Below are 27,024 nucleotides of genomic sequence, written 5' to 3'. Positions count from 1 at the left end.
CGCCCATCCCTTCAGGTCAGGGTTTACCCCCTGCACCTGATCCTCCAGTCCAGGGTCTGTACCCACAGACTGGACCACTGCCTGGCAACACAGGACTTCCTGGGGGGCATACCTACCCCCCACCAGGTCAGAGTTTACCCTCTGAACCTGGTCATCCAACCCAGGGTCACCACCCTGCGGTTGAACCACTGCCTGGCGCACCAGGACTTCCTTGGGAGCACACTTACCCCCCATCAGGTCAGAGTTTACCCCCTGAACCTGATCATTCAACCCAGAGTCACCACCCTGCAGTTGAACCACTGCCTGGCACACCAGGACTTCCAGGGGGGCACACTTACCCCCCTCAAGGGACACACTGTCCCCAAGGGCCACACAAGAGTCTGTCTGGCGCAGGTCTCCTGACCTCTGCCCATCTGACAGAGTCTGGATTCCCCCCAACCCAGAAATGGTCTTACCAAGGTCATTCCTGGGGGGCTCTGCTCTCAGAGCTGACCCCTGACCCTCCAGGTTCTCCACTGGGGTCCGCAACCCCCTCTCAACCCTCTGTCTGGACTTCTGCACCCCCTCACTAGGAGTGGTACTGCCAGACACCAGAATTGGTGGGACGCTGGCTACAGCCGCCCCCCCAAGTTCTCCTGACACTGTGTGGTCTCCCTCAACAGATGGCCCTATGGTACAGGCTAGGCTCCCCTCCTGGTGTTCCCTCATGGAACCCTCCAGGACCTGGGACCGGATCTCGGGCACCTTGGGCCTCAACCCATCCCCATTCCCTCTCCTCTGAGACTGGACATGGGGTCCCTCACCCATCCCACTACACTGGGACCTACCTGGGACACTACAATCCTTCCCTACCTCACCTGGTTGGGAACTACCTAGACCACTCCTCTCAGGAGCACCCCCAAATGCCTCTTCAGACTCTCTGGTACTCACCAAGAGGTCTGCCTCCATTGTAAGCTCCCTGGGGTCAGAGAACTCACACTCCACCTGGTGTTGGCATAGCTCTGGAAAATAAGGACTAGACATATGCTCTCCAGCAATTACATCACTCAGCCCCTCACATGAATTAACCAAAGTACCCTTCACCCAACCATCCAGTGACTCTGCTTTGAAAAAGCACCCCACATCACCCTCCTGAGACTGGTGAGACAGTACCTGACTGTCCCTGACACTCAACCCACACTCTTCTGGGATGTCTTCACACTCCATAACCAGGACTTCTACCTGGGGGGAACCCCTCTCCCTGTCACTCTCACCTAGAGTCAGTAGAGTGTCCTTCCCACCAGTAGGAATATGATTCCCCATGCCAGTTCCCCAATCCACCTCAGGGACCCTGTGCATCACTGGAGCTACCTCATACCCCTGAACCTCCTGGTGTGTGTTAACTCCCTCCTTCAAGTAGGGCACCACATCTCTGGGCATGTGCATTTCTTCAGCAGCACTAGATATAAAATTGTTGCTGCCACCATTCCAGCTGGATTCAGCCCTCATGACTTCCAGCGGTTTCAATTTAAGCTTGTAAGCATAAATCATCTTTTGTATCTTGAAGTCCCTTTCCCACTTGTCATACTCCCTTTGCATCCTCAACTTTTCTGCCTCCAACCGGCGAACCCTTTCTGCCTGTCTGTCCTGCACATCTTTAGGAGTCAGACCCTTAGACGACACCCTGCTACCCCTCCTGGGGACCCTCCCCCCAGGCGTAACAGGTACCTCCACTACACCACTGTGTATCCTCTGCACTTCCCCACCCACATTCTCCTCCTCTGTGTGCCCTCCAGCCTTCTTGATTGTCACCCCGGCCCTCTGTGCCTTTTGCAGCTCCCCCTCCCTGGTGGAGCTCTTAGTGGGACAGTCAAGATCTTTAAGGAACTGTTTCAATTGAGCAACTGAGTACTCCTTCAGTTTCTCCATTTCAAACACAGCTCCAGCTGTTGCATCTCCAGATTGAGACATGATGGTCACAAGTGCAAAGTTCCAAAGGCAGAAAATAAGTTCCCAATGAAGTAAAAAGAATCAGTCAAGGGATCAGCAAAATCATGGAAGTAGAACAAAAAGGAGTCCTTAAGAGAAAAAGCAAAAGATCACCAAACAAGTAGTATGTGGTCACGTAGTGGTCTGAGATCAAAACAGTAGTGTACACTCAATCACTGTATGTCAGGCACAAATACAAGTCCAAATCCCGACCGCTGATCACCAATGTTAGAAATGGGGTCCTTGGTTGACAGTCAGGTTACCCCCTGTTCAAGCAAAGACCCTCACTCTAGTCAGGGTAAAAGAGAATCACCCTCAGCTAACCCCTGCTTACCCCCTTGGTAGCTTGGCAGAGCAGTAGGCTTAACCTCAGAGTGCTAGGCGTAAAGTATTTGTACCAACACACACAGTAACTTAATGAAAACACTACAAAATTACACAACACAGGTTTAGAAAAATAGGAAATATTTATCTAAACAAAACAAGACCAAAACGACAAAAATCCACCATACACAAGTCAAGTTATTAATTAAAAATCAAAAAGAGTCTTTAAGTAGTTTTAAAAACACACTAGCGCTGCTAGAGTGAAAATGTACCTGGTGTGCGTCAAAAATAACCCCGCACGGGCGGGCGTGCGTCGAAAATAACTCCGCACGGCGGTACTCGAGTCAAAAATCCAGCCGCACAATGAGTCGAAGGTCCAGACGCGCAGGTTGCGATCTCCCAGCCTCCGTCAGCGATGCTGCGCGTCGTTTCTCCTGCTCCGTGCGTCGATTCTTCGGTCGCGTTTCCTGCGAGCGTCGTTTATCAGCTGCGGAGCGGGCGGCGCGTCGTTTTTCAGCCGCAGATCGGATTCGCGTCGATCTTTTCCCCGCAAGGCGCTCTGTGCGTGGATTTTCTTGTCTTTAGGCTGCCAGCTTCTCCTTTCAGGGTCCCAGGAACTGGATGGGCACCACAGGGCAGAGTAGGAGTCTCTCCAGAGGCTCCAGGTGCTGGCAGAGAGAAGTCTTTGCTGTCCCTGAGACTTCAAACGACAGGAGGCAAGCTCTAGATCAAGCGCTTGGAGATTTCTTCTCAAGATGGAAGGCACACAAAGTCCAGTCTTTGCCCTCTTACTCTGGCAGAAGCAGCACTGCAGGAAAGCTCCACAAAGCACAGTCACAGGCAGGGCAGCACTTCCTCCTCAGCTAACAGCTCTTCTCCAGGCAGAGGTTCCTCTTGATTCCAGAAGTGTTTCTAAAGTCTGTAGATTTGGGTGCCCTTCTTATACCCATTTTAGTCTTTGAAGTCACCTTTCTTCAAAGGGGACTCACACCTACTTGTGAAATCCTGCCTTGCCCAGGCAAGGCCTCAGACACACACCAGGGGGTTGGAGCCGGCATTGTTAGAGGCAGGCACAGTCCTTTCAGATGAGAGTGACCACTCCACCCCTCCCTCCTAGCAGAGATGGCTACTCAGGAAATGCAGGTTACACCCCAGCTCCCTTTGTGTCACTGTCTGGTGTGAGGTGAAAAACAACCCAACTGTCAAACTGACCCAGACAGGGAATCCACAAACAAGGCAGAGTCACAGAATGGTTTAAGCAAGAAAATGCTCACTTTCTAAAAGTGGCATTTTCAAACGCACAATCTTAAAATCAACTTTACTAAAAGATGTATTTTTAAATTGTGAGTTCAGGGACCCCAAACTCCACATGTCCATCTACTCTCTAGGGGAATCTACGCTTTAATCATATTTAAAGGTAGCCCCCATATTATCCTATGAGAGAGACAGTCCTTGCAACAGTGAAAAACGAATTTAGCAGTATTTCACTGTCAGGACATATAAACCACATTACTATATGTCCTACCTTATCCATACACTGCACCCTGCCCTTGGGGCTACCTAGGGCCTACCTTAGGGGTGCCTTACATGTAAGAAAAGGGAAGGTTTAGGCCTGGCAAGTGGGTACACTTGCCAAGTCGAATTTACAGTGTAACAATACACACACAGACACTGCAGTGGCAGGTCTGAGACATGATTACAGAGCTACTTATGTGGGTGGCACAACCAGTGCTGCAGGCCCACTAGTAGCATTTGATTTACAGGCCCTGGCACCTCTAGTGCACCTTACTAGGGGCTTACTAGTAAATCAAATATGCCAATCATGGATAAACCAATCACATACAATTTCACACAGAGAGCATATGCACTTTAGCACTGGTTAGCAGTGGGAAAGTGCTCAGAGTTCAAAAGCCAACAGCGACAGGTCAGAAAAAAATAGGAGGCAGGAGGCAAAAAGACTGGGGATGACCCTGCATAAGCAAAAGTCCAACACCCACTATTTCATACAATCGACTCATTTAATGTATTTTTCGTGTTCAACAATGTATTATTATTACATTAGAAAAATGTAGCTTTCATATCCAGGAAGCTGAATTTCAACAGATTTTCTGCCTTATCCAAGCTATGGGACTGATGTAGAACTTGACGGATGGGTTACTGCGTCACAAAGATGACGGATATCCCATCCTCCAAAATCTAAATCCCATTATGTCCAATGGGATTTAGATTTTTTTGCGGACGGAATTTGATATCCGTCACCATTGTGATGGAATAACCCGTCGTCGAGTTCTAAATCCGACCCTATGTGTCTCATCAAGCACATGGTATTGCACTCTTTGGTGTTGCACACGTTTACAGTTTACTTATGCAATGTAATGAACTTAATTCTGAAGCAATGAAAACGATTTAAAGTTAATTTTGCATTTGCTTACTATGAATACTAAGTTGCCCACTTGTGGTTTTACAGTTCTTGCATTGCTTATTTTTCACAAGGCGCCATTCTGCGACAGAGCGGTGCCTCCTGCCGAACACACAGTTAAGTAGAACGTTATTAGGAATGTGCACAGCTGCGTGCTGGAAGAGTAACGAGTGATGTAGCTGTGCTAAAAAGCAGAATTTATCCTATTTTTTTTATAGAAATGTAAATGCTCGCCTTTAGGCAATGTAAAATAAATGCCCTTTAGTTAGAGAACTCTAGTTTATTGTATAGGCACTAACACAAGTTGGTGACCGGTATATAATTAGATTCATACGATGATGCACTGATTTACATTTTTTATTTTATTGTCAATGTTATTTTTATTTCCAACAGGGAATTTTCCCCAAATCGTTTGTCCACATCAAAGAAGTTACAATTGAAAAGAAAAGGTACCCCTTGTTTTCAGTTACTACACAGTATTGCTACTTAGAAATGTTTCTTGCTTTTTAAGATATGTTGCAGTCCAGTACACTTTTCAGCATATCATATGGAAAGAAAAATATGCTTGAGCATCAAGTACCTTTGAGACTGATTAAGAACACACATTGAATAACAGTTTTGTTTTCTCTCAAAAGATTATTGCCTATTGTGGTATTCTTTCAATCGTCATATATACGGTTCAGTTCATAAGTGATGATCGTATATATGCCAACAGCAGATTCTTGATCTACATATCCTCTATTTACCACACAAAATCTTGTAACAAGTAGTAAGGATGGATTAAGTACGAATACACTGCGATTTGCTTCGCACTGATAAAACAATCACTCTTGCAGCACAGTGAGCCACTTGTGTGTACGCATAAATGCCTTTATGAGTAGTTTATAGAACACAAATCTAACTATTGAACACAATCAGGGGAATGATGAAGACTTCTGGAGCAGATTTAACGGGATTCATTCAGGATTTTTTACAGTAGAAGGGAGGGGGGGAAAGGATTCGTTGTACTTTCCGGTGGCACTGTGTGTCAGATGCTCTGAGGGATCAATTAGATAATGAGAGCAAAGCTCAAAGTGTCTAAAATGGCATTCAGTACTCCAAGGTAAAAAACATCCCTGTTATTTAAGATAGCTCAGAATTCGAACCTAGTGCTCATGCAAGGGGTTCTCAGTGGGAGCCATATTTAACAAAGTTGTAGCACTGTAAGCAGCCATAATGAGTTATGCTTGTATTTATGGAGAGGCTTTCCTTTTGGATCCCTACTGCTTTATTTGCATGCTACAGAACTATGAAAGCTTAGTGGTATAGGTTGGAGTGGGGGTGCTCAGATGCACACCTGCTCATCCTTGAACAGCACAGATGAAGTAAAAACAATTGCCAGGGAGGTAGTGGTGGAGGTGACTGCATGGAATAAGAAAAATTCACATCATTTGTTTGTACGTAAGTACAGGAAAGTAGAGCACAATTGCACTAAATTAAACTCAACTGTGCAAAACGGACATCTATCATTTCATGCTATGTTTTAGCGGATCATACATGTAAATAAAAGCACGGCGAAGAAATCACTCACATTCTGTTTCCGGGGGTTTGCTACATATATATTTTTTTTACAGCAAATGCAAGTTTCACTAAAGTTTTACTACGAATGCTGCATAATTATGCCAAGTGGTTTAATGGCGTAATTTCTAGAATTCCACATAAAAAGCATAGCATAAATTCTGAAAATAACTTGAATTGTGCAAGCATACTTTAAATTTCACCGATGTCTAGTGGCTACAGATGTGTCAGTTTGCTTGTTTTGCACTCTCATTTGTGCTTTCCGCCGTCTCTGATGGAGTGCTGTGTAATCTGTTGATGACCCTTTGCCAGAAGCTTTTTATCTTCGCTGAACACAAGTTCAACTGGATGCAAGGTCCTCTTTTATCCGCCATGAGAAAATGATCAACATGTCTACTAGGTTTGGAGTTGATTTATATTTAGAAACACTCAGTACAATGTGTGCGGATGGGCATGCTGTTGAAGTGCTAAAATCTGTTTTTGCCTAGCACAGCAGAAATGTGTTCAGAGTGCTGTGTGCACTTCTCCATTGCTTATAAAAATGGCGAATGACCTCTGGTGGAGTTTGAGGATCAGACAGAACAGCAAATTATGCTGGAATTAACCTGTAAATACCTTTCTCCCTTCACCAACCCCAACAGCACTGTTAGGAAAATCACACCTTCCTCCAGTCAGGCTATATTTGTTGTTCCCAAATTCTATTTTGGTCTGCTTTGTGAGAGGCATTTATACTTAAAGAGCGCCTTACCTCTAATTTGTTTAGCATTTTAATTCTTCTATTCACAAATCTCTTCAGGAAAACCTGCTAAGAGCCTATAGTAATTTTTTGCGATCCATTTGTAATGGTGTGGAGATGTTTTAAGAATATATAGGAGTAGGCTTTGCATGATATGCTCTCCTGTATCCCACCCTATCCCTTATCTTCATTAAACAGCTTCTAGCATTTGCTTATTTTTGTTAAAATTCAATCAATTGTCTTCCTATTTCTTTGAAGGCAATTCAAAGACGCTTCCTCAACTTCACCCCTAAATGCCCAGAAAGCAGTAACGGACCCCTTGCCAAACTCAAAACTCTCTAGCCCTAATACACTAGACCCTAATTTCTAAGTATGTAGAGGGAATTTGTAAAGTATGTATGTAGCACACAAAGTGTATAAAGTGAAAACAGAACACTAGAGAAATCCAAAACAGACTTAGTAAAACAGAGTAATCCGTAGTATATAAAATGGCACCAAAATGATCAGAATCCAATCAGTAGAACCGGAGATATGAATTGTAAACATTTTTGGTGAAAATAGCTTCAAGAAGCACAAAGCACCACTCACGGTTATCTAGTCATGCTGGACTGGAGAAATGTCACAAGTTCAGGTTCACCGCAATGGAGTGCGGGTTAGATATACAGACCAGGATAGTCCTGCTTGAAGGGTTACCTTCTCAAAGTCATGAAGACTGCTGTTTGTGTTGGTGGGGGCTGAGAGGAGGAGGTTGTTGGCACAAGGAGCAGGTTGAGGTTCACAGCAATCGTTGTTGAAAGCGGAGAGCTGGATATCGCTGGAGGTTAATGTCAGATGATTGTTGAGGATGGTCGCTGCTAGTGTAAAGTGCAGGTCTTCCATTGCCGGTCCTCGCTGATGGTCCATTTGCGGCACAAACAGATCACTTTGCAATCGTATCTTCATCTTTTCATCAGGAGCTCTCACTGATGCCAGCCAATGGTCCAGGACCTTTGGGGCAGCACCTCAAAGGGATCGGGACTCACGTCAGCAGAGGTCAGCAGCAAGACTCAGGAAAGTCAAGTTGGTGCTGGTTAGCTAGGCAGTTGTAGGGAAGCCTCTGGAAGCGTGTTGTGTCCCTGTACCTCAAACAGGAGGTCAGTCACTTGGAGTCACTTTGGGTAGGCTGGTTTTAAGACAAGCAGGTCCAATAATTCTTCAGACAACAAAGCAGTTCCTCTTCCTCAGACAGTAGGGCAGTTCTTCTTCTAAATCTTCCATAGACCCAATAGTAGTAGTAGTATTCTACTGAGAGGTTCTGAAGGTCCAAATGTTTCCTGGTGCCAGCCTCTTTGTAAGGGAATTGTCTGTCCTACTCCCAAACTGGTTCTGGTCATTTCTTATCTTCTCCTGGTCCTGGCTGCAAATTGTCTAGGGGGACAAACGCGAGGGCAGACCCGGTGTTAGTTTACTTTGTGTGTGCTGCAGGCGGGACCTTTTGAAATGTAATCAGGGCAGGTCACACTCCTCCCAGCCAGTCTGTCAGGAAGACCCACTCCCCTCATACCTAGGATTCCTTTACCACAATGTCTGGAGGACGTAGACAACCTACAACAGAAGAGCTGTACACAGTCATGTGACCCAAGGCACTGGCAGAACGGCACACTTGGTTTGTGCAAGATATTGACAAATTTCTAAAAGTGTCATTTTGAGAATAGTAACTTAAAATCCAACTTTGTCTTTAAAGAGAATTCTAAATTATAATTAATTTGAGTGTAAACATAATTTCTCAATTCCCAATTTTAAGTTAACACTTAATAAGCATCCTAGTGTAATCTTTGGGAGAGATAGGCCTTACATCAGTGAAAAATTACTCAGAGTTTTTCCCTACCAGGATATGCAAAACTTATCTTATTCTTTAGATGACATGCATCTTGCCCTAGGAGCCTTTAGGGCTTGCATTTAGTGCCTACCTTTTGGCGTGACTTATAGGTAATAAAAAGGAAGCCTTAAGCCTAGCAAAAGGTTTATTTTGACAAGTCAAAAATGGGAGCTTAAATGTGCACTACGGGCTGCAGTGGCAGGACCAAGACTTGGTTTAAAAGGGTTGCTCAGTGGGTGGTACTGTTACTCACTAGTAGCACTGAATTTACAGGTGGGGCCCTAGGTCCATGTAGTGCCATATACAGTGGATTTACAAGGAAATTAATTTTACCAATCAGGTGTAAGCCAGTTTTACTGTGTTTTAGGGAGAGAGCAGAAGCACTTTACCACTTTTTTTGCTTAGCAGGGAAAAAGTGAACAGAGTCCTAAAATCCAACAAAATGGGTTCAGTAAAGGAAGGCAAAAATCTGGAGTTACTCTAAAGAATGGGCCAGGTCAAACATGAACCCCCCCCAGCCAAAAGCTAAAGTAGACTAATAAATACCTTGATTGGCTTCCCCGCACATGTGATAGAATGGGGACAAGTGGCCTCTCCTGTTGTAGCATCTGTCATTTCTATGCCTTTCTGAACCTATTTGGATCCATCTGTCAACACTCTCCTGAGCCACTTGGTTGGCCTATGGGAAACCCTTCCACTCATCCGTGGATCCCATCTTTGAGACTCCTAACCTTAGTTTGCTCATAGATGCATCCCTGTAGCCAGACAGTCTCACCAACATGGACAACACAATGAGGTGTACCATTCTGCCCCTTGGCTCAGACTTCTGTCTCTAACCCAGGAATATCTCTTTCTTTAAGGACAACACCCAACAGTGGCCCATGTCCATCCACCGCCAGATGGAGGCTCCAAGCAGGGGCTTTGGGCAGGCCTCATATCCAGTCTTGGGGTTGGCAAGTATTCCCCTACTTGCTCCTGAGGTTTCTCTGACCTCTGAGGGTCCTTATAGTGAGGAGCAACAGCCCCCGGAGTTAGGCACACAACTTTCACTCTCACTCCCACCAGCTCAAGGGTAGTATCTTGAGACTGGTCTCTCAGTCTAGGGTCTGTACCCTGTGATTGAACAGGTGCCTGGAGAGCCAGGAATCCTGGGGGGAATCACCACCAGCCTCAAATGTGACATACTTTGTTGGTGGTATGCCTGCTGGAGGTCTTCTGTCTTCTGTCTCTGGGACAACACAGACAGCATATCCAGGTCAGAAGTGGCCTCACTGGGGTCAGTCTTTCGGCAACCCCTGATGCACTGGTCCTCGCACTGTGGACTGTCTCCACCTACTGCACCTCCTTCTGGAGGTCCATTCTCTCTGTTAGGGAGTAATACCGCAGGAAATCTGAGCTTAGGGTGAGTGGACAGCTGCCCAACCTAACTCTTCTAACACTGGTGGTAACTCATTTCCCAGAATGCAGTCAATGGGCATCTGGGGACTGACTATGACCCTCCTCTGGGCAACTTCCCCACCCCATTTAGAGACACCAAAGCCACAGGGCAGACAGAGTCTGGTCCTTGGTCCTGGGCAACCCTACACACTTGCCCTAGTGAGTACTGTTTTAGGCAAACTGTATTTTCCATTACCACGTTCTGGCTGCCAACAGTATCTCTCAGAGCAGTGACAGGTATCCCATTAACTATGATCTGATGGAAGTGACAACACCATCCTTTAGAGATCACAAGTTTACCCTCTGAGTTTATCTCCCAACTAAGGGAGACTAGGGCATATTCTACCCTCTGCTCCTGGGGACTACCTTTCCCCTAAGTCCACATTGCCTACCCCTGTAGAGTTCCTAACAGTGGGTGGTTCTTTACTACGGACAGAATCCCCTTTCTTGTTTCCTAATAGGGAACAATCAAAACACCAAGGTAGGAAATGAGGCACCTTGGGCCACTTCCTCCCAGAATCTCCCTCTTTTTCTCAGATGGGACATGGGAATCCTTTCTCCTACTTTATCGTGGGACCTGTTTTTGTCACCTTGAACCTCCCCTTGCTCTGCTGGGATCAAACTAAACCACCTTCCTTGGAGTCACTCCCAGGTACCTTCTTTTGGACCCTGATGCTGAGCCAAAGCTCCGCTTTGGCCTGAGGTCAGTGAACTTGGAGTCTGTCAGGTGCTGGCAAAGCTCTGGAGAACAATTAGTGAGCAGGTGCTCTCTCAAAATTAGATTGTATAGTTCTAGGTAGCTACTCATGTTACAGCCATTCATCTACCCATCTGGTGCCTTCTAGGAAGAATATGTAAAAGTCACCTAGGACTGGCTTGACAGCTTCTGGCTTTCCCTATACTTCAACCTATACCATTCAGGGGTGGGAGCATACTTCTTGACAGGGGCTTTCTTCATGAGTGGGTACTTAATCTGGTCACCCTTCACTGAGTTGTCCCTGCAGCTATTGCTACAGGACTGTGCAAGCTGTTGGGCTTTCAAGTCCAGCTTTTTCTTACTCATCTCATGAGTCAGCAAGTTTCTTCTCCTGAGAAGCTCTGTCAGGTGCTATCTTTTAAGCTTCCAAAGCCAGTTTTTTCTCTGCCAGTGACCTTTTACAGCTGCATCTAATTTCAACTGGGCCAGCTGCAGCTTAAATTTCCTTTCTGCCCTTTTGCTTTCCAGGTGTGCATAGGACAGGTTGAGGGAGGACACACTGCTGCCTTCCCTGAACCCAACAGGGACATCATTACCATGGGTCTCCTTCTCTCCTCTGATTCTGGGGCCAGGGTAAGGAGTTCTCCTCTCCTTTGGCACTAGGACAAAGTTATCCTCCTCTTCTTCCGTCTCTTCAATTCCATCCTCCTCATCATCCGGCTTCTGTGCTGCAGCCTGCAGCATGTAGACCTACTCTAAGCTATCTGGTACTCAAAGTATGGTGAGCACTTGACTGCCTTCAGCCCACTTTCCCTGCATAACTTCTTCAGCTTTTCCATACTGTAGTTGTTGAAATCCACCTTCATGCTTCTAAAGTCTCACAGGTGCCATGCAAAGGAACTCAAAGGAAGGAAAATATGTGGGGTGACCCCGCAAAAAGGGCCAGGTCAAACACAGTGGGTTTGTGAATTAAATCCTGAAAAGAGATCCTCTTTCTAGTTCCTGATTCCAGCTAGAAGTAAGGTAAGATAGAAACACCTATCACCAAAACAAGATGCCTACTGCACAGATTTCAATGTTCTGTATCCATCTAGAACCTCTCTCCCAATTATTGTGTAAGAAGTGGTGAAAGAAGGGTGCTCTCCCCTTAAAACATAACCACCACCACTCTTTTCTCCTTAAGCAAGCAGACTATTAAAGTCTGCTTGATCTCACACACATTGTAGCCCAAACCTACCAGACTGCAACACCAGGAAAGTGCACACTTAGAGATGGTATCATATGTTTATATTTTAACATATATTTATTTTTGCTTGTATCACACATGTGGCTGCCCTTAAGTCCAGATTTAGAGCGGAGAGGGTACTCTGTCGCAAACGTGTCTGAGTAGCCTGTCTGCCAAACCTTTGGTCTGCCTGCCTCATTTGGTAATTGCAGACCCTAAGTTTACTGTCAATGAAGCCCGTGTTGACTACGTTGATGGAATACTTTCTCCAATAGCTCAAAAGAGTAGGGTTGTTGTAGGAAGAGTATTACACTGCCCACCCTATGTAGAGTGGACAGTGTAATATTTTTCCTTTCAGTCGAGCAGTGTGAATGGGTGATTAACCAACACTGACTTTAGGAGTTTGGTTCAGAAAAACATAAACTTTTGAAAAGTTTAGCGAATGGTCTTCAGAATCAATGACAGCTGTCTCCCAAATTTTTTGTACATTAAAAGGAGCCACTGTCAATGCGGTTACTGTCAATGTACAGCGATGACCGCTGGACTGGCTATTATCTCTAAATTTGATGATGGTAAAAGCAATGATCTCTGCCACCCTAAAGGACAGATTACTGTCTGTCAAATGGTAAGTCAGCTCCTTAATGCATCTAGGCACTAGAGTATGGAATTAGCAAACAAAGTGAAAAAGGTTACATTTGATTAGAGCCAGACAGTTCAGTTTTGATTACATTGCCTTAGTCAACATATTCCCCTCTGTTGTTCCTGCCATGTGGTTTGCCAGCTACAATGCATTCATGTCCTTCTTGGAGTTCTGATTGAATGACATTTTTCCAGAAAATTAATTTAGGTTAACAGTTTATATTTATTCTTATTGTCTGTATTTATACATTATTTTTCAGAAAAACAGATAATCTCATGCCTACTGAGATCCCTCTAGTGCAGGAAGTTACCTCTACCCTACGGGAATGGGCAAGCATCTGGAAGCAGCTCTTCATGGTAAGTAATATACATTTTCGAAATTTAAAAGTAGAATGAACTTCATAACAATATACATTTGAATATATCAGGGCAATTTCGCCTCTTACCTAATGTTGTTCTTATTGCTTAACCATTCATTAATGATGTAATTCAATGGCTCAGATCTTTAGTATAAGCAGCAACTAGCTAAATCAAAATACTGGATTGAACAAAGCAAGACAATTTGTGGCGTCTGAGCATTTAAAGTAAGAGTAGCATTGAAATGTGAAAGCCACAGCTCACCCTTCTGACATCACTGGGGGTGGGCAAAATATCCCATTTCATCTTCAGAATTGGCAGAAGTTTAAGTACTCCGTATTACTCTGTTGACATGGGGTTCTGGTCAAGTTCCGCCAATCACCATGTGGCAGATTTTTTTTCTCACATGCGTGCAAAAATGGTAAGTTTTCGGGCAAGAGCAAAAAGCAAAAAGAACTGGGTGGCATGGTGGGCAAAGAAGCAATGGATTTGGGCAGAGGTCTTTGACTGGGATGCATATTTGACATTGTTCAGCATTCCATTCATCATTTGTTCTTTTTGCATTTGTCTCGCTAAGTGCATCTGGTATGCCCAGACGTGGGGTCCCGGGCTCACTGTGCCACTGGATTCAAGCTTGCCTGGCTGCCGAGGGGTAATACCCTGAAACCGGACCCATGATGCTTATTTCCAGGTCTAGGGATGACCTGGCCTGGCAATTCGGGCTGCACTGTTCCTATGGGGAGCATAGTCAAGACTGATTTGCATAGGACTGGGTCCAAACTGGGGTGGCATGGTGGGCAAAAACACTATGGATTTAGGCCCAGATCTGTGACTGAGGGTGAATGTTTGATAGCATTCCATCCATCATCCGTTCTTTTTGTATTAATTCTGTGTCCTGTCACTCGCATTGTGGGGAGCCCTGTACTAAGAGGTCAACTCCACACATCTATGTGTAATTTCCCAATGTGATTGGAGCCCACTGAGCAGCTGTGGTGAGCCGGTGGCGAGCATGGTTCCATCATCCATGTCACCTTCAGAAAGGGAAGAGCATAGACAAAGCCCTCCATGCATATTTTAAAAAAAACAGTAGGGCATATTATTGGGAGGCTTGTGCTGTCATTGCATCATTTTTTGTGATGCAGCAGCAGCACAAACCTCTCACCCATATCTATGAGGTCATGCAAAGCCACTTTGCACTGCTTTGAATTGCCTCATAGATATGAAGTAAAGCAAGGCAGTGCAAGTCGCTGCATTGCCTTACTCTGCACCAAGGAGGCGTTCCATGGGAGTTAAGGTGGGTTTTCCCATGCCATACCCAAGGTTTTTGACATTGCTCCAGATTTACAAAATCATGTAAACCTGGGGAAGCGCTAAAATCGTAGGCCTCACGATGTAAGGCATAAAGAGGAGAAATATTTGTATTTATTCTTGTTTTTCCCATTTCCATGTATGCTGCATTCTGAAGCACACACAGAAAGAGGTAAACGCCTTTCTGGATTGTTTTTGAACAGAAAGGTGCCCTTCCTGGACAAAAAAAATCTTGCACACAATGGAGGCACCCTTGCACCATGGTGCAAGGTTGCCTGCAATGGCGCTAGGCTGCCGAAACAATGCCAGTGAGGGGGAAAGGACAGTAATACACCATATTGCATAAATACAGCGCATTCCTGCCCTTTTACTTTGGGGTATGGCAGTACAGCAAGGTGACTTGCTGCGCTGCCCTATGCCAAATCCCAGTGAATACGGCCAATGAGTTTAGAATTCCAGTCAGAAGAACATTTCTCCTGCATTCTGAGCATTCATCACTGCTTTACCTCCTGGATTTTAGGTTTTGTATGCTCCACCGGGTTTATTAATCTTTAGTGCTGGCACTGTGATAAATGGAAAAGGTTGTTGATGTGTGTGTTGAATTAAAGTCACGATGATCCCGCGCGGTGAAGTGATCGATCCTTGACCTTGCTTTGATCAGAGGAAGCTCCCCATGCCGCGCAGCTCCACCTGACTGCGCCAGTGCCCTTTACCCTGCCCTCGCTGGTGCTGCGAGTTCGAGGCCCTCCTCCACCCACAGGCTCCTGCCTGCGCCTCATCCCTGGTGTCTAGTGGTGCTGTAAGAATTGTGTGTCTGTCTTGTGACTGTCTTTTCCTTTTTTCACTGCCTTTTGTCTCCATTTTATAGCCTCTTTCTTCTTTTCTTTAGCCTCTTTCTCCTTTTCTTTAGCCTTTTCTCCCTTTCTTTAGCCGTTTTCTCCTTCTCTATAGCTGTTTTCTACTCTTTTAGCCTTCCTGCTCTGCTTGCGCTCTCCCCCTTCCCCAATCCCGCTACTGTGTCCCCTGCCGTTTTCTCCTTCTCTATAGGCGTTTTCTACTCCCTTAGCCTTCCCACTCTGCTTGCCCTCTCCCACTTCCCTTATCCCGCCGCTGCCTCCCCTGCGCCCGTCCCCCTTGAACCCCATTCACCCACCGCTTCCGCCTCCCAGCTGCTCCTCCCTCCCACCTCCCCTTCTTAATGGCAGCCGCTGCGCGGTGCAGTGAGGGACCCTTGACCTTGTTTTGGTCAGGAGAGGCTCCCCACACGGCGCTGCTCCATCTGACTGCGCCCGTGCCCTTTACCTCGTCCTCGCTGCTACTGCGAGTTCGAGGCCCTCCTCCACCCGCAGGCTCCCACCTGCGCCTCATCCCTGGTGTCGAGTGGAGCCGTAAGTATTGTGTGTCTGTGTTGTGACTGTGTATTCATTTTTGCCTTTTTTTCACTGCCTTTTGTCTCCATTTCTCAGCCTCTTTCTCCTTTTCTTTAGCCTTTTTCTCCCTTTCTTTAGCCATTTTCCCCTTCTCTATAGTCGTTTTCTACTCTCCTGCTCAGCTTGTGCTGTCCCCCTCAAACCCCCATTCGCCCACCACTCCCGCCTCCCAGCTGCTCCTCCCTCCCACCTCCCCTTCTTAATGGCGGTGGAGGCAAGCCCGTCTGCGCCCGTCCATGCCTGGACCATGCCCAGCGCCAGACCCCTTGGCCACCGCGATCCCTACACCGCATGGCGCTGCTACAATGCCAAAGCCCTCAACGCCCTCAACGCTGGCCGATCAGCCACCTGCTTCCAAGCCACCCCGAAGCTCACCCATGGACCCTTTTCCTGCTAGAGATGCAGCTTCAATAGCCCCCGAGCCGCCGCTCCTCCTGCCAGAACCGGACACAACCACCTCAGATGCATCCTCCTCAACACCCGCTCTGTCCACAAGCACGCCATCGAACTCTGGGACCTACTCATCTCATCCACCCCGGACGTCGCCTTCCTAAGAGAGACCTGGATGAACCCCTCCTCAGAACCCAACATCACCATAGCCATCCCGGATGGCTATAACGTCACCAACAGAGACTGCACCACCAGACCGGGAGGATGAATCGCCATTGTACACAGGAACACCATTAGAATCTCGACCAACACTGAAGACACCTGCGCCGCCGCTGAACACTTGCACTTTCAGATTCACATCAATGCCAACACCACCCTCAGAGGAACACTCGTCAACAGACCCCCTGGACCCCGGCTGCAATTCGGTGACTCCATCGCCAAAGTAATCAGCGCTCACGCCCTTGCTTCTACAGACTACATCCTCCTCGGAGACCTGAACTTTCACCTTGAGAACGCCAATGACAGCAACTCCACCGCCCTGCTGGACAACCTTGCCAACCTCGGTTTCAAACAACTCGTCACAACACCCACGCACTCTGCCATCACACGCTCGACCCGTCTTCTCTGCCAGCAGCCACGTCACCTTCAGCCACACCACTGAACTACACTAGACCGACCACCACTGCGTCCACTTCACCTTCAAGAAGCCCACCACGTACCACCACCCACAACAGATCCCCGCCGCAGCTGGAACAAGACCAACTGATTTCCACCCTCACCCGAGCCCCGCCACCCAACACCGCCGACACCAACACAGCCGCCCACAACCTCAGGCAATGGATAGATGACTGCACCAACACCCTCGCCCCGATCAAAAAACCCTCCAACAACTGAACACTAAGGCCATCTGGTTCACCGCCGACCTTCAGGCCTCCAAACGGGAGTGCTGAATACTCGAGAAGAAGTGGCAACATGAACAAACAGAGATCAACCACACTGCCCTCAAGAACGCCATCCGCAGACACCACTAGCTCATCCGGACCACCAAGAAAATCCTCCTAAAAGGAACGTATCGAAATCAACACACACAACAGCAAAGAGCTCCTCAGCATCGTTAAGGAACTACCTAACCCCAGATCCGGCTCCAACGACACCCCACCTTCCAAAGACCTCTGCGACTTCCTCTCTACTTTCTTCCAACGCAAGATCACAGACATCCATGACAGCTTCAAAACCTCGACCCCCACGACAGCTGCTGTCACCACAAACCCCGACTTACCAGACCCCAGCCACACCAACCTCCTGCTCTCCTGGACCCGCGTCAACGACGATGATACCATCAAAACCATGAGCACCATTCACTCCTGCTCACCATCCGACACCTGCCCCCACCACGTCTTCAACAAAGCAAGCTCCATCATCGCCCCCCAACTCCCAATGATCGTCAACAGCTCCTTCGAGAGCGCCACCTTCCCAGAAAGCTGCAAGCATGCCGAAATCAACGCCCTACTAAAGAAACCCAAGGCTGACCCAACAGATCTCAAGAACTACCGGCCCATCTCCCTGCTCCCTTTCCCAGCGAAGGTCATCGAGAAGATTGTCAACAGTCAACTGACCCACTTCCTTGAAGACAACAACACTCTGGACCCGTCTCAATCAGGTTTCCGCAGCAACCACAGCACTGAGACCACCCTCATCGCTGCCACCGACAACATCAGGACCATGCTAGACAGAGGTGAAACTGCGGCCCTCATCCTCCTAGACCTCTTGGCCGCCTTTGACAACATCTGCCCTCACACCCTACGCACAAGCCTCCATGATGCAGGGATCCGCTACAACGCCCTGGACTGGATTACATCCTTCCTCACCGGCAGAACCCAGAGAGTCCGCCTCCCTCCCTTCCGATCTGAAGCCACCGAGACCATTGGCAGCGTTCCCCAAGGATCCTCCCTCAGCCTGACCCTTTTCAATGTCTACATAGCACCGCTCGCCAACATCGTCCGATCACACAACATCAACATCGTCTCTTACGCCGATGACACCCAGCTGATCCTCTCACTCACCAAGGACCACGCCACCACCAAAGCTAACCTCCACGACGGAATGATTGCCATCGCCGACTGGATGGAGAGCAGTCGCCTGAAACTGAACTCGGACAAGATGGAGATCCTCATCCTCAGCTTCACCCCCTCCACCTGGGATGACTCCTGGTAGCCGGCCACTGTAGGAACCCCACCGACCCCCAATAAGCATGCATGCAACCTGGTATTCAACCTGGACTCATCGCTCTCCATGACCCAGCAAGTCAACACCATCTCATCATCCTGCTTTAATACCCTCCGCATGCTCCACAAGATCTTCAGGTGGATCCCCACAGAAACCAGAAGGACGGTCACCCAGACCCTTGTCAGCAGCATACTGGACTACAGCAACGCTCTCTACGCGGGAACCACGGCCAAACTCCAGAAAAGACTGCAACGTATACAGAACGCTTCTGCACGCCACATCCTTGACATCCCATGCCGCAACCACATCTCAGCCCACCTGAAAGACCTGCACTGGCTCCCCGTCAACAAGAGGATCACCTTCAAGCTCCTCACCCACGCCCACAAAGCACTCCACAACCCTGGCCCAGCTTACTTCAACGAACGACTCACCTTCTACATCCCTAACTGTCAACTCCGCTCCACCAACCTCGCCACCGTCCCGCGCATCCACAGGATTACAGCCGGCGGCAGACCGTCCTCCCACCTCGCCGCACAAAACCTGGAACACCCTCCCCATCCACCTACGAAAGACCCGGGACCTGCTGACCTTCAGGAGACGGCTCAAGACCTGGCTGTTTTAGCAGTGGCATTACCCCTTCCCGCCCCTCTCAGCGCCTTGAGACCCTCACGGGTGAGTAGCATGCTCTACAAATGAATGATTGATTGATTGATCCCAACAGCTACTGCACAAAGCAAGCTATATTTTTTGTTGTTGACTGAATTAAAATAGTGCCACACATCTAATAGCAAATTGGTGGCTGTTAGCATTAGCGCTGCCTAACACTTTTTGCAATTTAATTGCACAGTGAAAAACATATCTTTCCTACTTAATAGATTGTATTTTTTCTCTTTGAAGGCTCAATGGCAGGGTTGGCCCTGCCAGAAAACAGCCTCACCCCATCCCCATCAATATTCGAAGAAGATTCAGTGTTTTTGCCTTTCACAAATGCAGGCTAGCTGGGCCTTTAGTCGCCACTGGTTTCATGAAACCCCTAATGCCCTCCTAATGAACTGTGACATAGCATATGACACAAGCTGGAGCCAGGTAACTCTGGGTTCCTTAGTAAATTCTTCCATGTTCTATGTAAAACACTTGACAACTCCCCGGGACAGGCATGTACTGCAGTAATACCTCCACTGAAATAATTTAAAGGAAATTATTTAAATTGTAAAAGCAGGCTGTACACAAGAAATGTCTCCCAAATTGTTCACGCTTCAGCTGCGGCTCTCAGGCATTCTCATCCACGCAACAGCAGAATTCCGTATTTTGGGTTAAAACAAATATGTTAATGATGGACTTTATAAAACCTTGCATTTGTAAATGTGTAATTATGATTTATTTATGATTTACGTTATTAGAGCACACTGATGCGCCCTATCAAATTAATGCTTTGGAAAAGCATGACACAAGAGCTGGAGCCAGGTAACTCCACGTCCCTTAGTAAATTCTTTCCGTATTTTGAGAGAAATGTCCACATAAAGTTAACTAAAAAAATAGACACTTGAGATAGAAAGGGCAGTGTCGGCTGCCACTGAACGGGGGGGAGGAGGAATAAAAAAAGAAAAAAAACACTTACATCTTTCTTACAGAGATGGGTTTGTCTCTTCCGTCCTCTTCCCAGAAGCACACAGGCTTCCTGACTCCCCTCCCCATCATGATGTTGCTATCACTAGCATGACAGCAGTGCCGTGATTGGTGTGAGTGCTCTGCTTCGGCACTCACAGAGGGAGAGGCTCCCTGCACACTTTCTCTTCCTGGCTGTTCAATAGGGCCGGGTGGAGAAATGCAAAGTGCGCATGTCTGTTTGGCCAGCCAACACAGCAGGCCAAACACACATGCACACTTATGATGCATCAACCACTCCCCCCTCCAGCCCCGCCCTAACCTGGCTCACCGAAAAATAAAATGATAATAACACCCTGTTATTATCATTTTATTTTTTCTTCCCATTCTGCCATAGTGGGGGAGTCACCCCGGAGGAAGTGTGGAATGGCTAAAGAAGGACCCGAACTCTGTGAAATGAAAAAAGTCATGGGGCACGAGTGTCTGTGGGAGGAGAGAATTCAATGTTTTCTACTAACAGACTGTAATCTGAGGGCAAGGCAAGACAAAACCACAGACAGAAGGCAGTGCACTAGCGCCTCAGCTACTGACAGCCCCTGTGACCTCAGACAAATCACTTTTTCAGCTGTGAAAGTTTAAGACTTCTGGGAAGAACCGAGGCAGTGGTGCTTATACGGTATCTGTTTTATTTATGGGCATTCTGCCACAAGAGTGCTCTGACATGCCTCCTCAGTGCTTTTAAGGAATGAGGCCTGGAGGCAGGCAGCAAAGAGAGAGCAGCAGGTGGGGAGAATAGAGTGTTGACAAAGATCATTTGGGAATTGAATGGAAACAAGCAAAAAACCCTAAAATATCCCATATGTTCCACTACAAATTAAAGTGCTGAATATAGATTGGTGATACTGAGAGTGTTGGACTTTTGCTTATGCAGGGTCATCCCCAGTCTTTTTGCCTCCTGCCTCCTATTTTTTTTCTGACCTGTTGCTGTTGGCTTTTCAACTCTGAGCACTTTACCACTGCTAACCAGTGCTAAAGTGCATATGCTCTCCGTGTAAATTGTATATAATTGGTTTATCCATGATTGGCATATTTGATTTACTAGTAAGTCCCTAGTAAGGTGCACTAGAGGTGCCAGGGCCTGTAAATCAAATGCTACTAGTGGGCCTGCAGCACTGGTTGTGCCACCCACATAAGTAGCTCTGTAATCATGTCTCAGACCTGCCACTGCAGTGTCTGTGTGTGTATTTTTACACTGTAAATTCGACTTGGCAAGTGTACCCACTTGCCAGGCCTAAACCTCCCCTTTTCTTACATGTAAGGCACCCCTAAGGTAGGCCCTAGGTAGCCCCAAGGGCAGGGTGCAGTGTATGGATAAGGTAGGACATATAGTAATGTGGTTTATATGTCCTGACAGTGAAATACTGCCAATTTAGTTTTTCACTTTTGCAAGGCCTGTCTCTCTCATAGGATAATATGGGGGCTACCTTTAAATATGATTAAAGTGTAGATTCCCCTAGAGAGTAGATGGACATGTGGAGTTTGGGGTCCCTGAACTCACAATTAAAAAATACATATTTTAGTAAAGTTGATTTTAAGATTGTGCGTTTGAAAATGCCACTTTTAGAAAGTGAGCATTTTCTTACTTAAACCATTCTGTGACTCTGCCTTGTTTGTGGATTCCCTGTCTGGGTCAGTTTGACAGTTGGGTTGTTTTTCACCTCGCACTAGACAGTGACACAAAGGGGACTGGGGTGTAACCTGCATTTCCTGATTAACCATCTCTGCTAGGAGGGAGGGATGGAGTGGTCACTCTCATCTGAAAGGACTGTGCCTGCCTCTGACAATGCCGGCTCCAACCCCCTGCTGTGTGTCTGATGCCTTGCCTGGGCAAGGCAGGATTTCACAAGTAGGTGTGAGTCCCCTTTGAAGAAAGGTGACTTCAAAGACTAAAATGGGTATAAGAAGGGCACCCAAATCTACAGACCTGAGAAACACTTCTGAAACCAAGCGGAACCTCTGCCAGGAGAAGAGCTGATAGGTGAGGAAGAAGTGCTGCCCTGCCTGTGACTGTGCTTTGTGGAGCTTTCCTGCAGTGCTGCTTCTGCCAGAGTAAGAGGGCAAAGACTGGACTTTGTGTGGCTTCCATCTTGTGAAGAAATCTCCAAGGGCTTGATTTAGAGCTTGTCTCCTGTTGTTTGAAGTCTCAGGGGCAGCAAAGACTTCTCTCTGCCAGCACCTGGAGTCTCTGGAGAGACTCCTGTTCTGACAAGTGGTGCCCTATCCAGTCCCTGGGCCCTTGAAAGGAAAGCTGGTGGAATCCAAGGAAATCGACTTCGGACGACTTCGGACCGCCGCCGCTGCTGAATCCGGTAACGCCGCCTGCACCTGATGCCGTGACCTTCGCTGGAAAGCGACGCTCTTCTCAGGCCCGACGCCGCAGCAGCCCCGCTGAAGTCCGCGACTCCGTGGAAGTCGCCGCACCACGTCGTGACCGACGCCGCTCAAAGTGCATGGATTCAACGTTCCGCACAGACACCGCGATTCCCGACTTCGCGCATCGGCTTGTTTTCACTCTTCACCAAAGGTACTGAACTTGGGGGTCTACACGACTCCGTGTCCGGCGCCGCTGGTGTCGGCTTGTTGGGAACGACTCCGTCACGACGCCGTGTTAACATCTCATCGAAGCATTTTTGTTTCTAAGCGCTATTTTTGAGTTTAATCTTTAAAAATTCATAACTTGACTTGTGTATGTCGGATTTTTGTCGTTTTGGTCTTGTTTTGTTTAGATAAATATTTCGTATTTTTCTAAACCGGTGTTGTGTCATTTTGTAGTGTTTTCATTGAGTTACTATGTGTGTTGGTACAAATACTTTACACCTAGCGCTCTGAAGTTAAGACTACTGCTCTGCCAAGCTACCAAGGGGGTAAGCAGGGGTTAGCTGAGGGTGATTCTCTTTTACCCTGACTAGAGTGAGGGTCCTTGCTTGAACAGGGGGTAACCTGACTGTCAACCAAAGACCCCATTTCTAACATTGGTGATCAGCGGTTGGGATTGGACTTGTATTTGTACTTGACATACAGTGATTAAGTGTACACTACTGTTTGAGTTCAGACCACTACGTGACCACATACTACTTGTTTGGTGATCTTTTGCTTTTTCTCTTAAGGACTCCTTTTTGTTCTACTTCCATGATTTTGCTGATCCCTTGACGGACTCTTTTTACTTCATTGGGAACTTATTTTCTGCCTTAGGAACTTTGCACTTGTGACCATCATGTCTCAATCTGGAGATGCAACAGGTGGAGCTGTGTTTGAAATAGAGAAACTGAAGGAGTACTCAGTTGCTCAATTGAAACAGTTCCTTAAAGATCTTGACTGTCCCACTTAGAGCTCCACTAGGGAGGGGGAGCTGCAAAAGGCACAGAGGGCCTGGGTGACAATCAAGAAGGCTGGAGGGCATACAGAGGAGGAGAATGTGGGTGAGGAAGTGCAGAGGATACACAGTGGTGTAGTGGAGGTACCTGTTACTCCTGGGGGCTGGGTCCCCAGGAGGGGTAGCAGGGTGCCACCCAAGTGTCTGACTCCTGAAGAGTTACATGACAGACAGGCAGAGAGGGCTCGCCAGCTCAAGGAGTTGAGGATGCAAAGGGAGAAGGAGTTGGAAGAAAGGAGGAGGGACTTAGAGAACAAAAAGAGGATTTGGGCTTATGAGCTCAAAATGAAGGAGCTGGAAGTCATAAGGGCTGAGTCCAGCTGGAATGGTGGCAGCAACAATTTTATATCCAGTGCTGCTGAAGAAGTGCACATGCCCAGAGATGTGGTGCCCTACTTGAAGGAGGGAGTTAACACACGCCAGGAGGTTCAGGGGTATGAGATAGCTCCAGTGATGCACAAGGTCCCTGAGGTGGATTGGGGAGCTGGCATGGGGAGTCATATTCCTACTGGTGGGAGGGACACTCTTCTAACTCTAGGTGAGAGTGACAGGGAGAGGGGTTCCCCCAAGGTAGAAGTCCTGGTTATGGAGTGTGAAGACATCCCAGAAGAGTGTGGGTTGAGTGTCAGGGACAGTCAGGTACTGTCTCACCAGTCTCAGGAGGGTGATGTGGGGTGCTTTTTCAAAGCAGAGTCACTGGATGTTTGGGTGAAGGGTACTTTGGTTAATTCATGTAAGGGGCTGAGTGATGTAATTGCTGGAGAGCATAAGTCTAGTCCTTATTTTCCAGAGCTATGCCAACACCAGGTGGAGTGTGAGTTCTCTGACCCCAGGGAGCTTACAATGGAGGCAGACCTCTTGGTGAGTACCAGAGAGTCTGAAGAGGCATTTGGGGGGGCTCCTGAGAGGAGTGGTCTAGGTATTTCCCAACCAGGTGAGGTAGGGAAGGATTGTAGTGTCCCAGGTAGGTCCCAGTGTAGTGGGATGGGTGAGGGACCACATGTCCAGTCTCAGAGGAGAGGGAATGGGGATGGGTTGAGGTCCAAGGTGCCCTGAGATCCGGTCCCAGGTCCTGGAGGGTTCCATGAGGGAACACCAGGAGGGGAGTCTAGCCTGTACCATAGGGCCATCTGTTGAGGGAGATCCCACAGTGTCAGGAGAACTTGAGGGGGAGGCTGTAGCCAGCGTCCCACCAGTTCTGTTGTCTGGCAGTACCACTTCTAGTGAGGGGGTGCAGAAGTCCAGACAGAGGGTTGAGAGGGGGTTGCGGACCCCAGTTGAGAACCTGGAGGGTCAGGGGTCAGCTCTGAGAGCAGAGCCCCCCAGGAATTACCTTGGTAAGACCATTTCTGGGTTGGGGGGAATCCAGACTCTGTCAGATGGGCAGAGGTCAGGAGACCTGCGCCAGCCAGACTCTTGTGTGGCCCTTGGGGACAGTGTGTCCCTTGAGGGGGGTAAGTGTGCCCCCCAGGAAGTCCTGGTGTGCCAGGCAGTGGTCCAGTCTGTGGGTTCAGACCATGGACTGGAGGATCAGGTGCAGGGGATAAACCCTGACCTGAAGGGGGGTGCGGTTTGCCCAATCACCCCCCCTGGTGTGATTTCAAGGGGTACTCTCCCTGAGGGGTGGGTGCAGAACCCTGAAAGTAGGGGAAGGGGAGAGAAAGACTCACCTCTGACCCCCGAGCAATCTAAGGGTACAGACCCTGGATTGGAAGGCCAGGTTCAGGGTGTCCCCCCTGACCTGGAGGAAGGGGCAACTGCTAACAGTGCCCCTACCATGTTGTCTTCTGGGGGGGGGGGGCACTCCTAGTTGGGTGGTTCAGGACCCCAGAAGAGAGGGCAGGGGGAGGGAAGCCACCTCACCCCTGGCCCTGGTCCAACCTGAAGGTACAAACCCCAGGTTGGAGGATCAGTTGCAGGTTAACATCCCTGCACTGGTGGAAGAATTGTGCAGGACTGCTTCTACAAGCACCCTAACATTTTTTTACTCTGGGGGTGCCGCTCCTGGAGGGAGGGTACAGAGCCCCAGAGGGGAGGACCAGGGTCAGGTTATCTTCTCTGACCTGGTGGAAGGGAGAGTGGTCAAAGGGTGTCAGGCACCTGGGGCTACTGCCCCCCACTCTCCGCAGTCACAGTGCTTGGAGAGGCCTGAGGTCGGGCTCTCATCCCTGACAGTTGTCTGGGGCCACAGTGGCTTGCTGTCCTGGTGGACAGAGTTGCCCCTGGGGGGGTGACGAGAGTCACACCCCGGGGGTGGAGTGGGCAACACCACTGTGTTGGCCCTGGTGGTACTATCTGCCCATTGCAATACATCTGTGAGCAAATTAAAGTTAGGTGCTGCACAGATGGTGTCTGTAGATGTGGAGAAGGATTCCCCATGGGTTAGCTTAGTGGGCCCTGAGAGTATGGACAGAGGGATCCAACTGGAGTGAGGAAGGCGTAGAACTGCAACATGCCCCTGCTGTTGTGGGCCTGGGTCCTTGTTCTATCGCCCCAATCAGGGAAGTACATCAAGGTATTGATTGTTCTCCCCTGGCTTTAGGCTGGTAGGGGGTCGTGTTGGACTTTTGCTTATGCAGGGTCATCCCCAGTCTTTTTGCCTCCTGCCTCCTATTTTTTTCTGACCTGTTGCTGTTGGCTTTTCAACTCTGAGCACTTTACCACTGCTAACCAGTGCTAAAGTGCATATGCTCTCCGTGTAAATTGTATATAATTGGTTTATTCATGATTGGCATATTTGATTTACTAGTAAGTCCCTAGTAAGGTGCACTAGAGGTGCCAGGGCCTGTAAATCAAATGCTACTAGTGGGCCTGCAGCACTGGTTGTGCCACCCACATAAGTAGCTCTGTAATCATGTCTCAGGCCTGCCACTGCAGTGTCTGTGTGTGTATTTTTACACTGTAAATTCGACTTGGCAAGTGCACCCACTTGCCAGGCCTAAACCTTCCCTTTTCTTGCATGTAAGGCACCCCTAAGGTAGGCCCTAGGTAGCCCCAAGGGCAGGGTGCAGTGTATGGATAAGGTAGGACATATAGGCCCTCATTCCGACTCTGGCGGTTTCAAACCGCCAGGGTGGAGGGCAGAGGAAGCACCGCCAACAGGCTGGCGGTGCTTCCCGGGCCATTCTGACCGCGGCGGTAAAGCCGCGGTCAGAAAAGGGGAACCAGCAGTTTCCCGCCGGTTTTCCCCTGGCCCAGGGAATCCTCCATGGCGGCGCTGCTTGCAGCGCCGCCATGGGGATTCCGACCCCCTTCCCGCCATCCTGTTCCTGGCGGTTTTTACCACCAGGAACAGGATGGCGGGAACGGGTGTCGTGGGGCCCCTGGGGGCCCCTGCACTGCCCATGCCACTGGCATGGGCAGTGCAGGGGCCCCCTAACAGGGCCCCATAAAGATTTTCAGTGTCTGCTTTGCA

At 48.3% G+C, this 27,024-nt stretch overlaps 1 protein-coding gene across 1 annotated transcript in view; it reads left to right on the top strand.

The window, feature by feature from the left end:
• Positions 1–27,024, top strand: part of DOCK2 (dedicator of cytokinesis 2) — a 2,133,690-nt gene that overhangs the window by 227,434 nt on the left and 1,879,232 nt on the right. Inside the window, exons 4-5 of the mRNA XM_069199340.1 lie at positions 5,105–5,160; positions 13,121–13,217. Coding sequence (XP_069055441.1) covers positions 5,105–5,160; positions 13,121–13,217 — 153 coding nt within the window. The remainder of the gene's footprint in view (positions 1–5,104; positions 5,161–13,120; positions 13,218–27,024) is intronic.

Source organism: Pleurodeles waltl, chromosome 7 (genome assembly GCF_031143425.1).
Source record: "Pleurodeles waltl isolate 20211129_DDA chromosome 7, aPleWal1.hap1.20221129, whole genome shotgun sequence".
Classification (NCBI taxonomy): domain Eukaryota; kingdom Metazoa; phylum Chordata; class Amphibia; order Caudata; family Salamandridae; genus Pleurodeles; species Pleurodeles waltl.
This window is presented reverse-complemented; position numbering and strand designations above follow the sequence as displayed.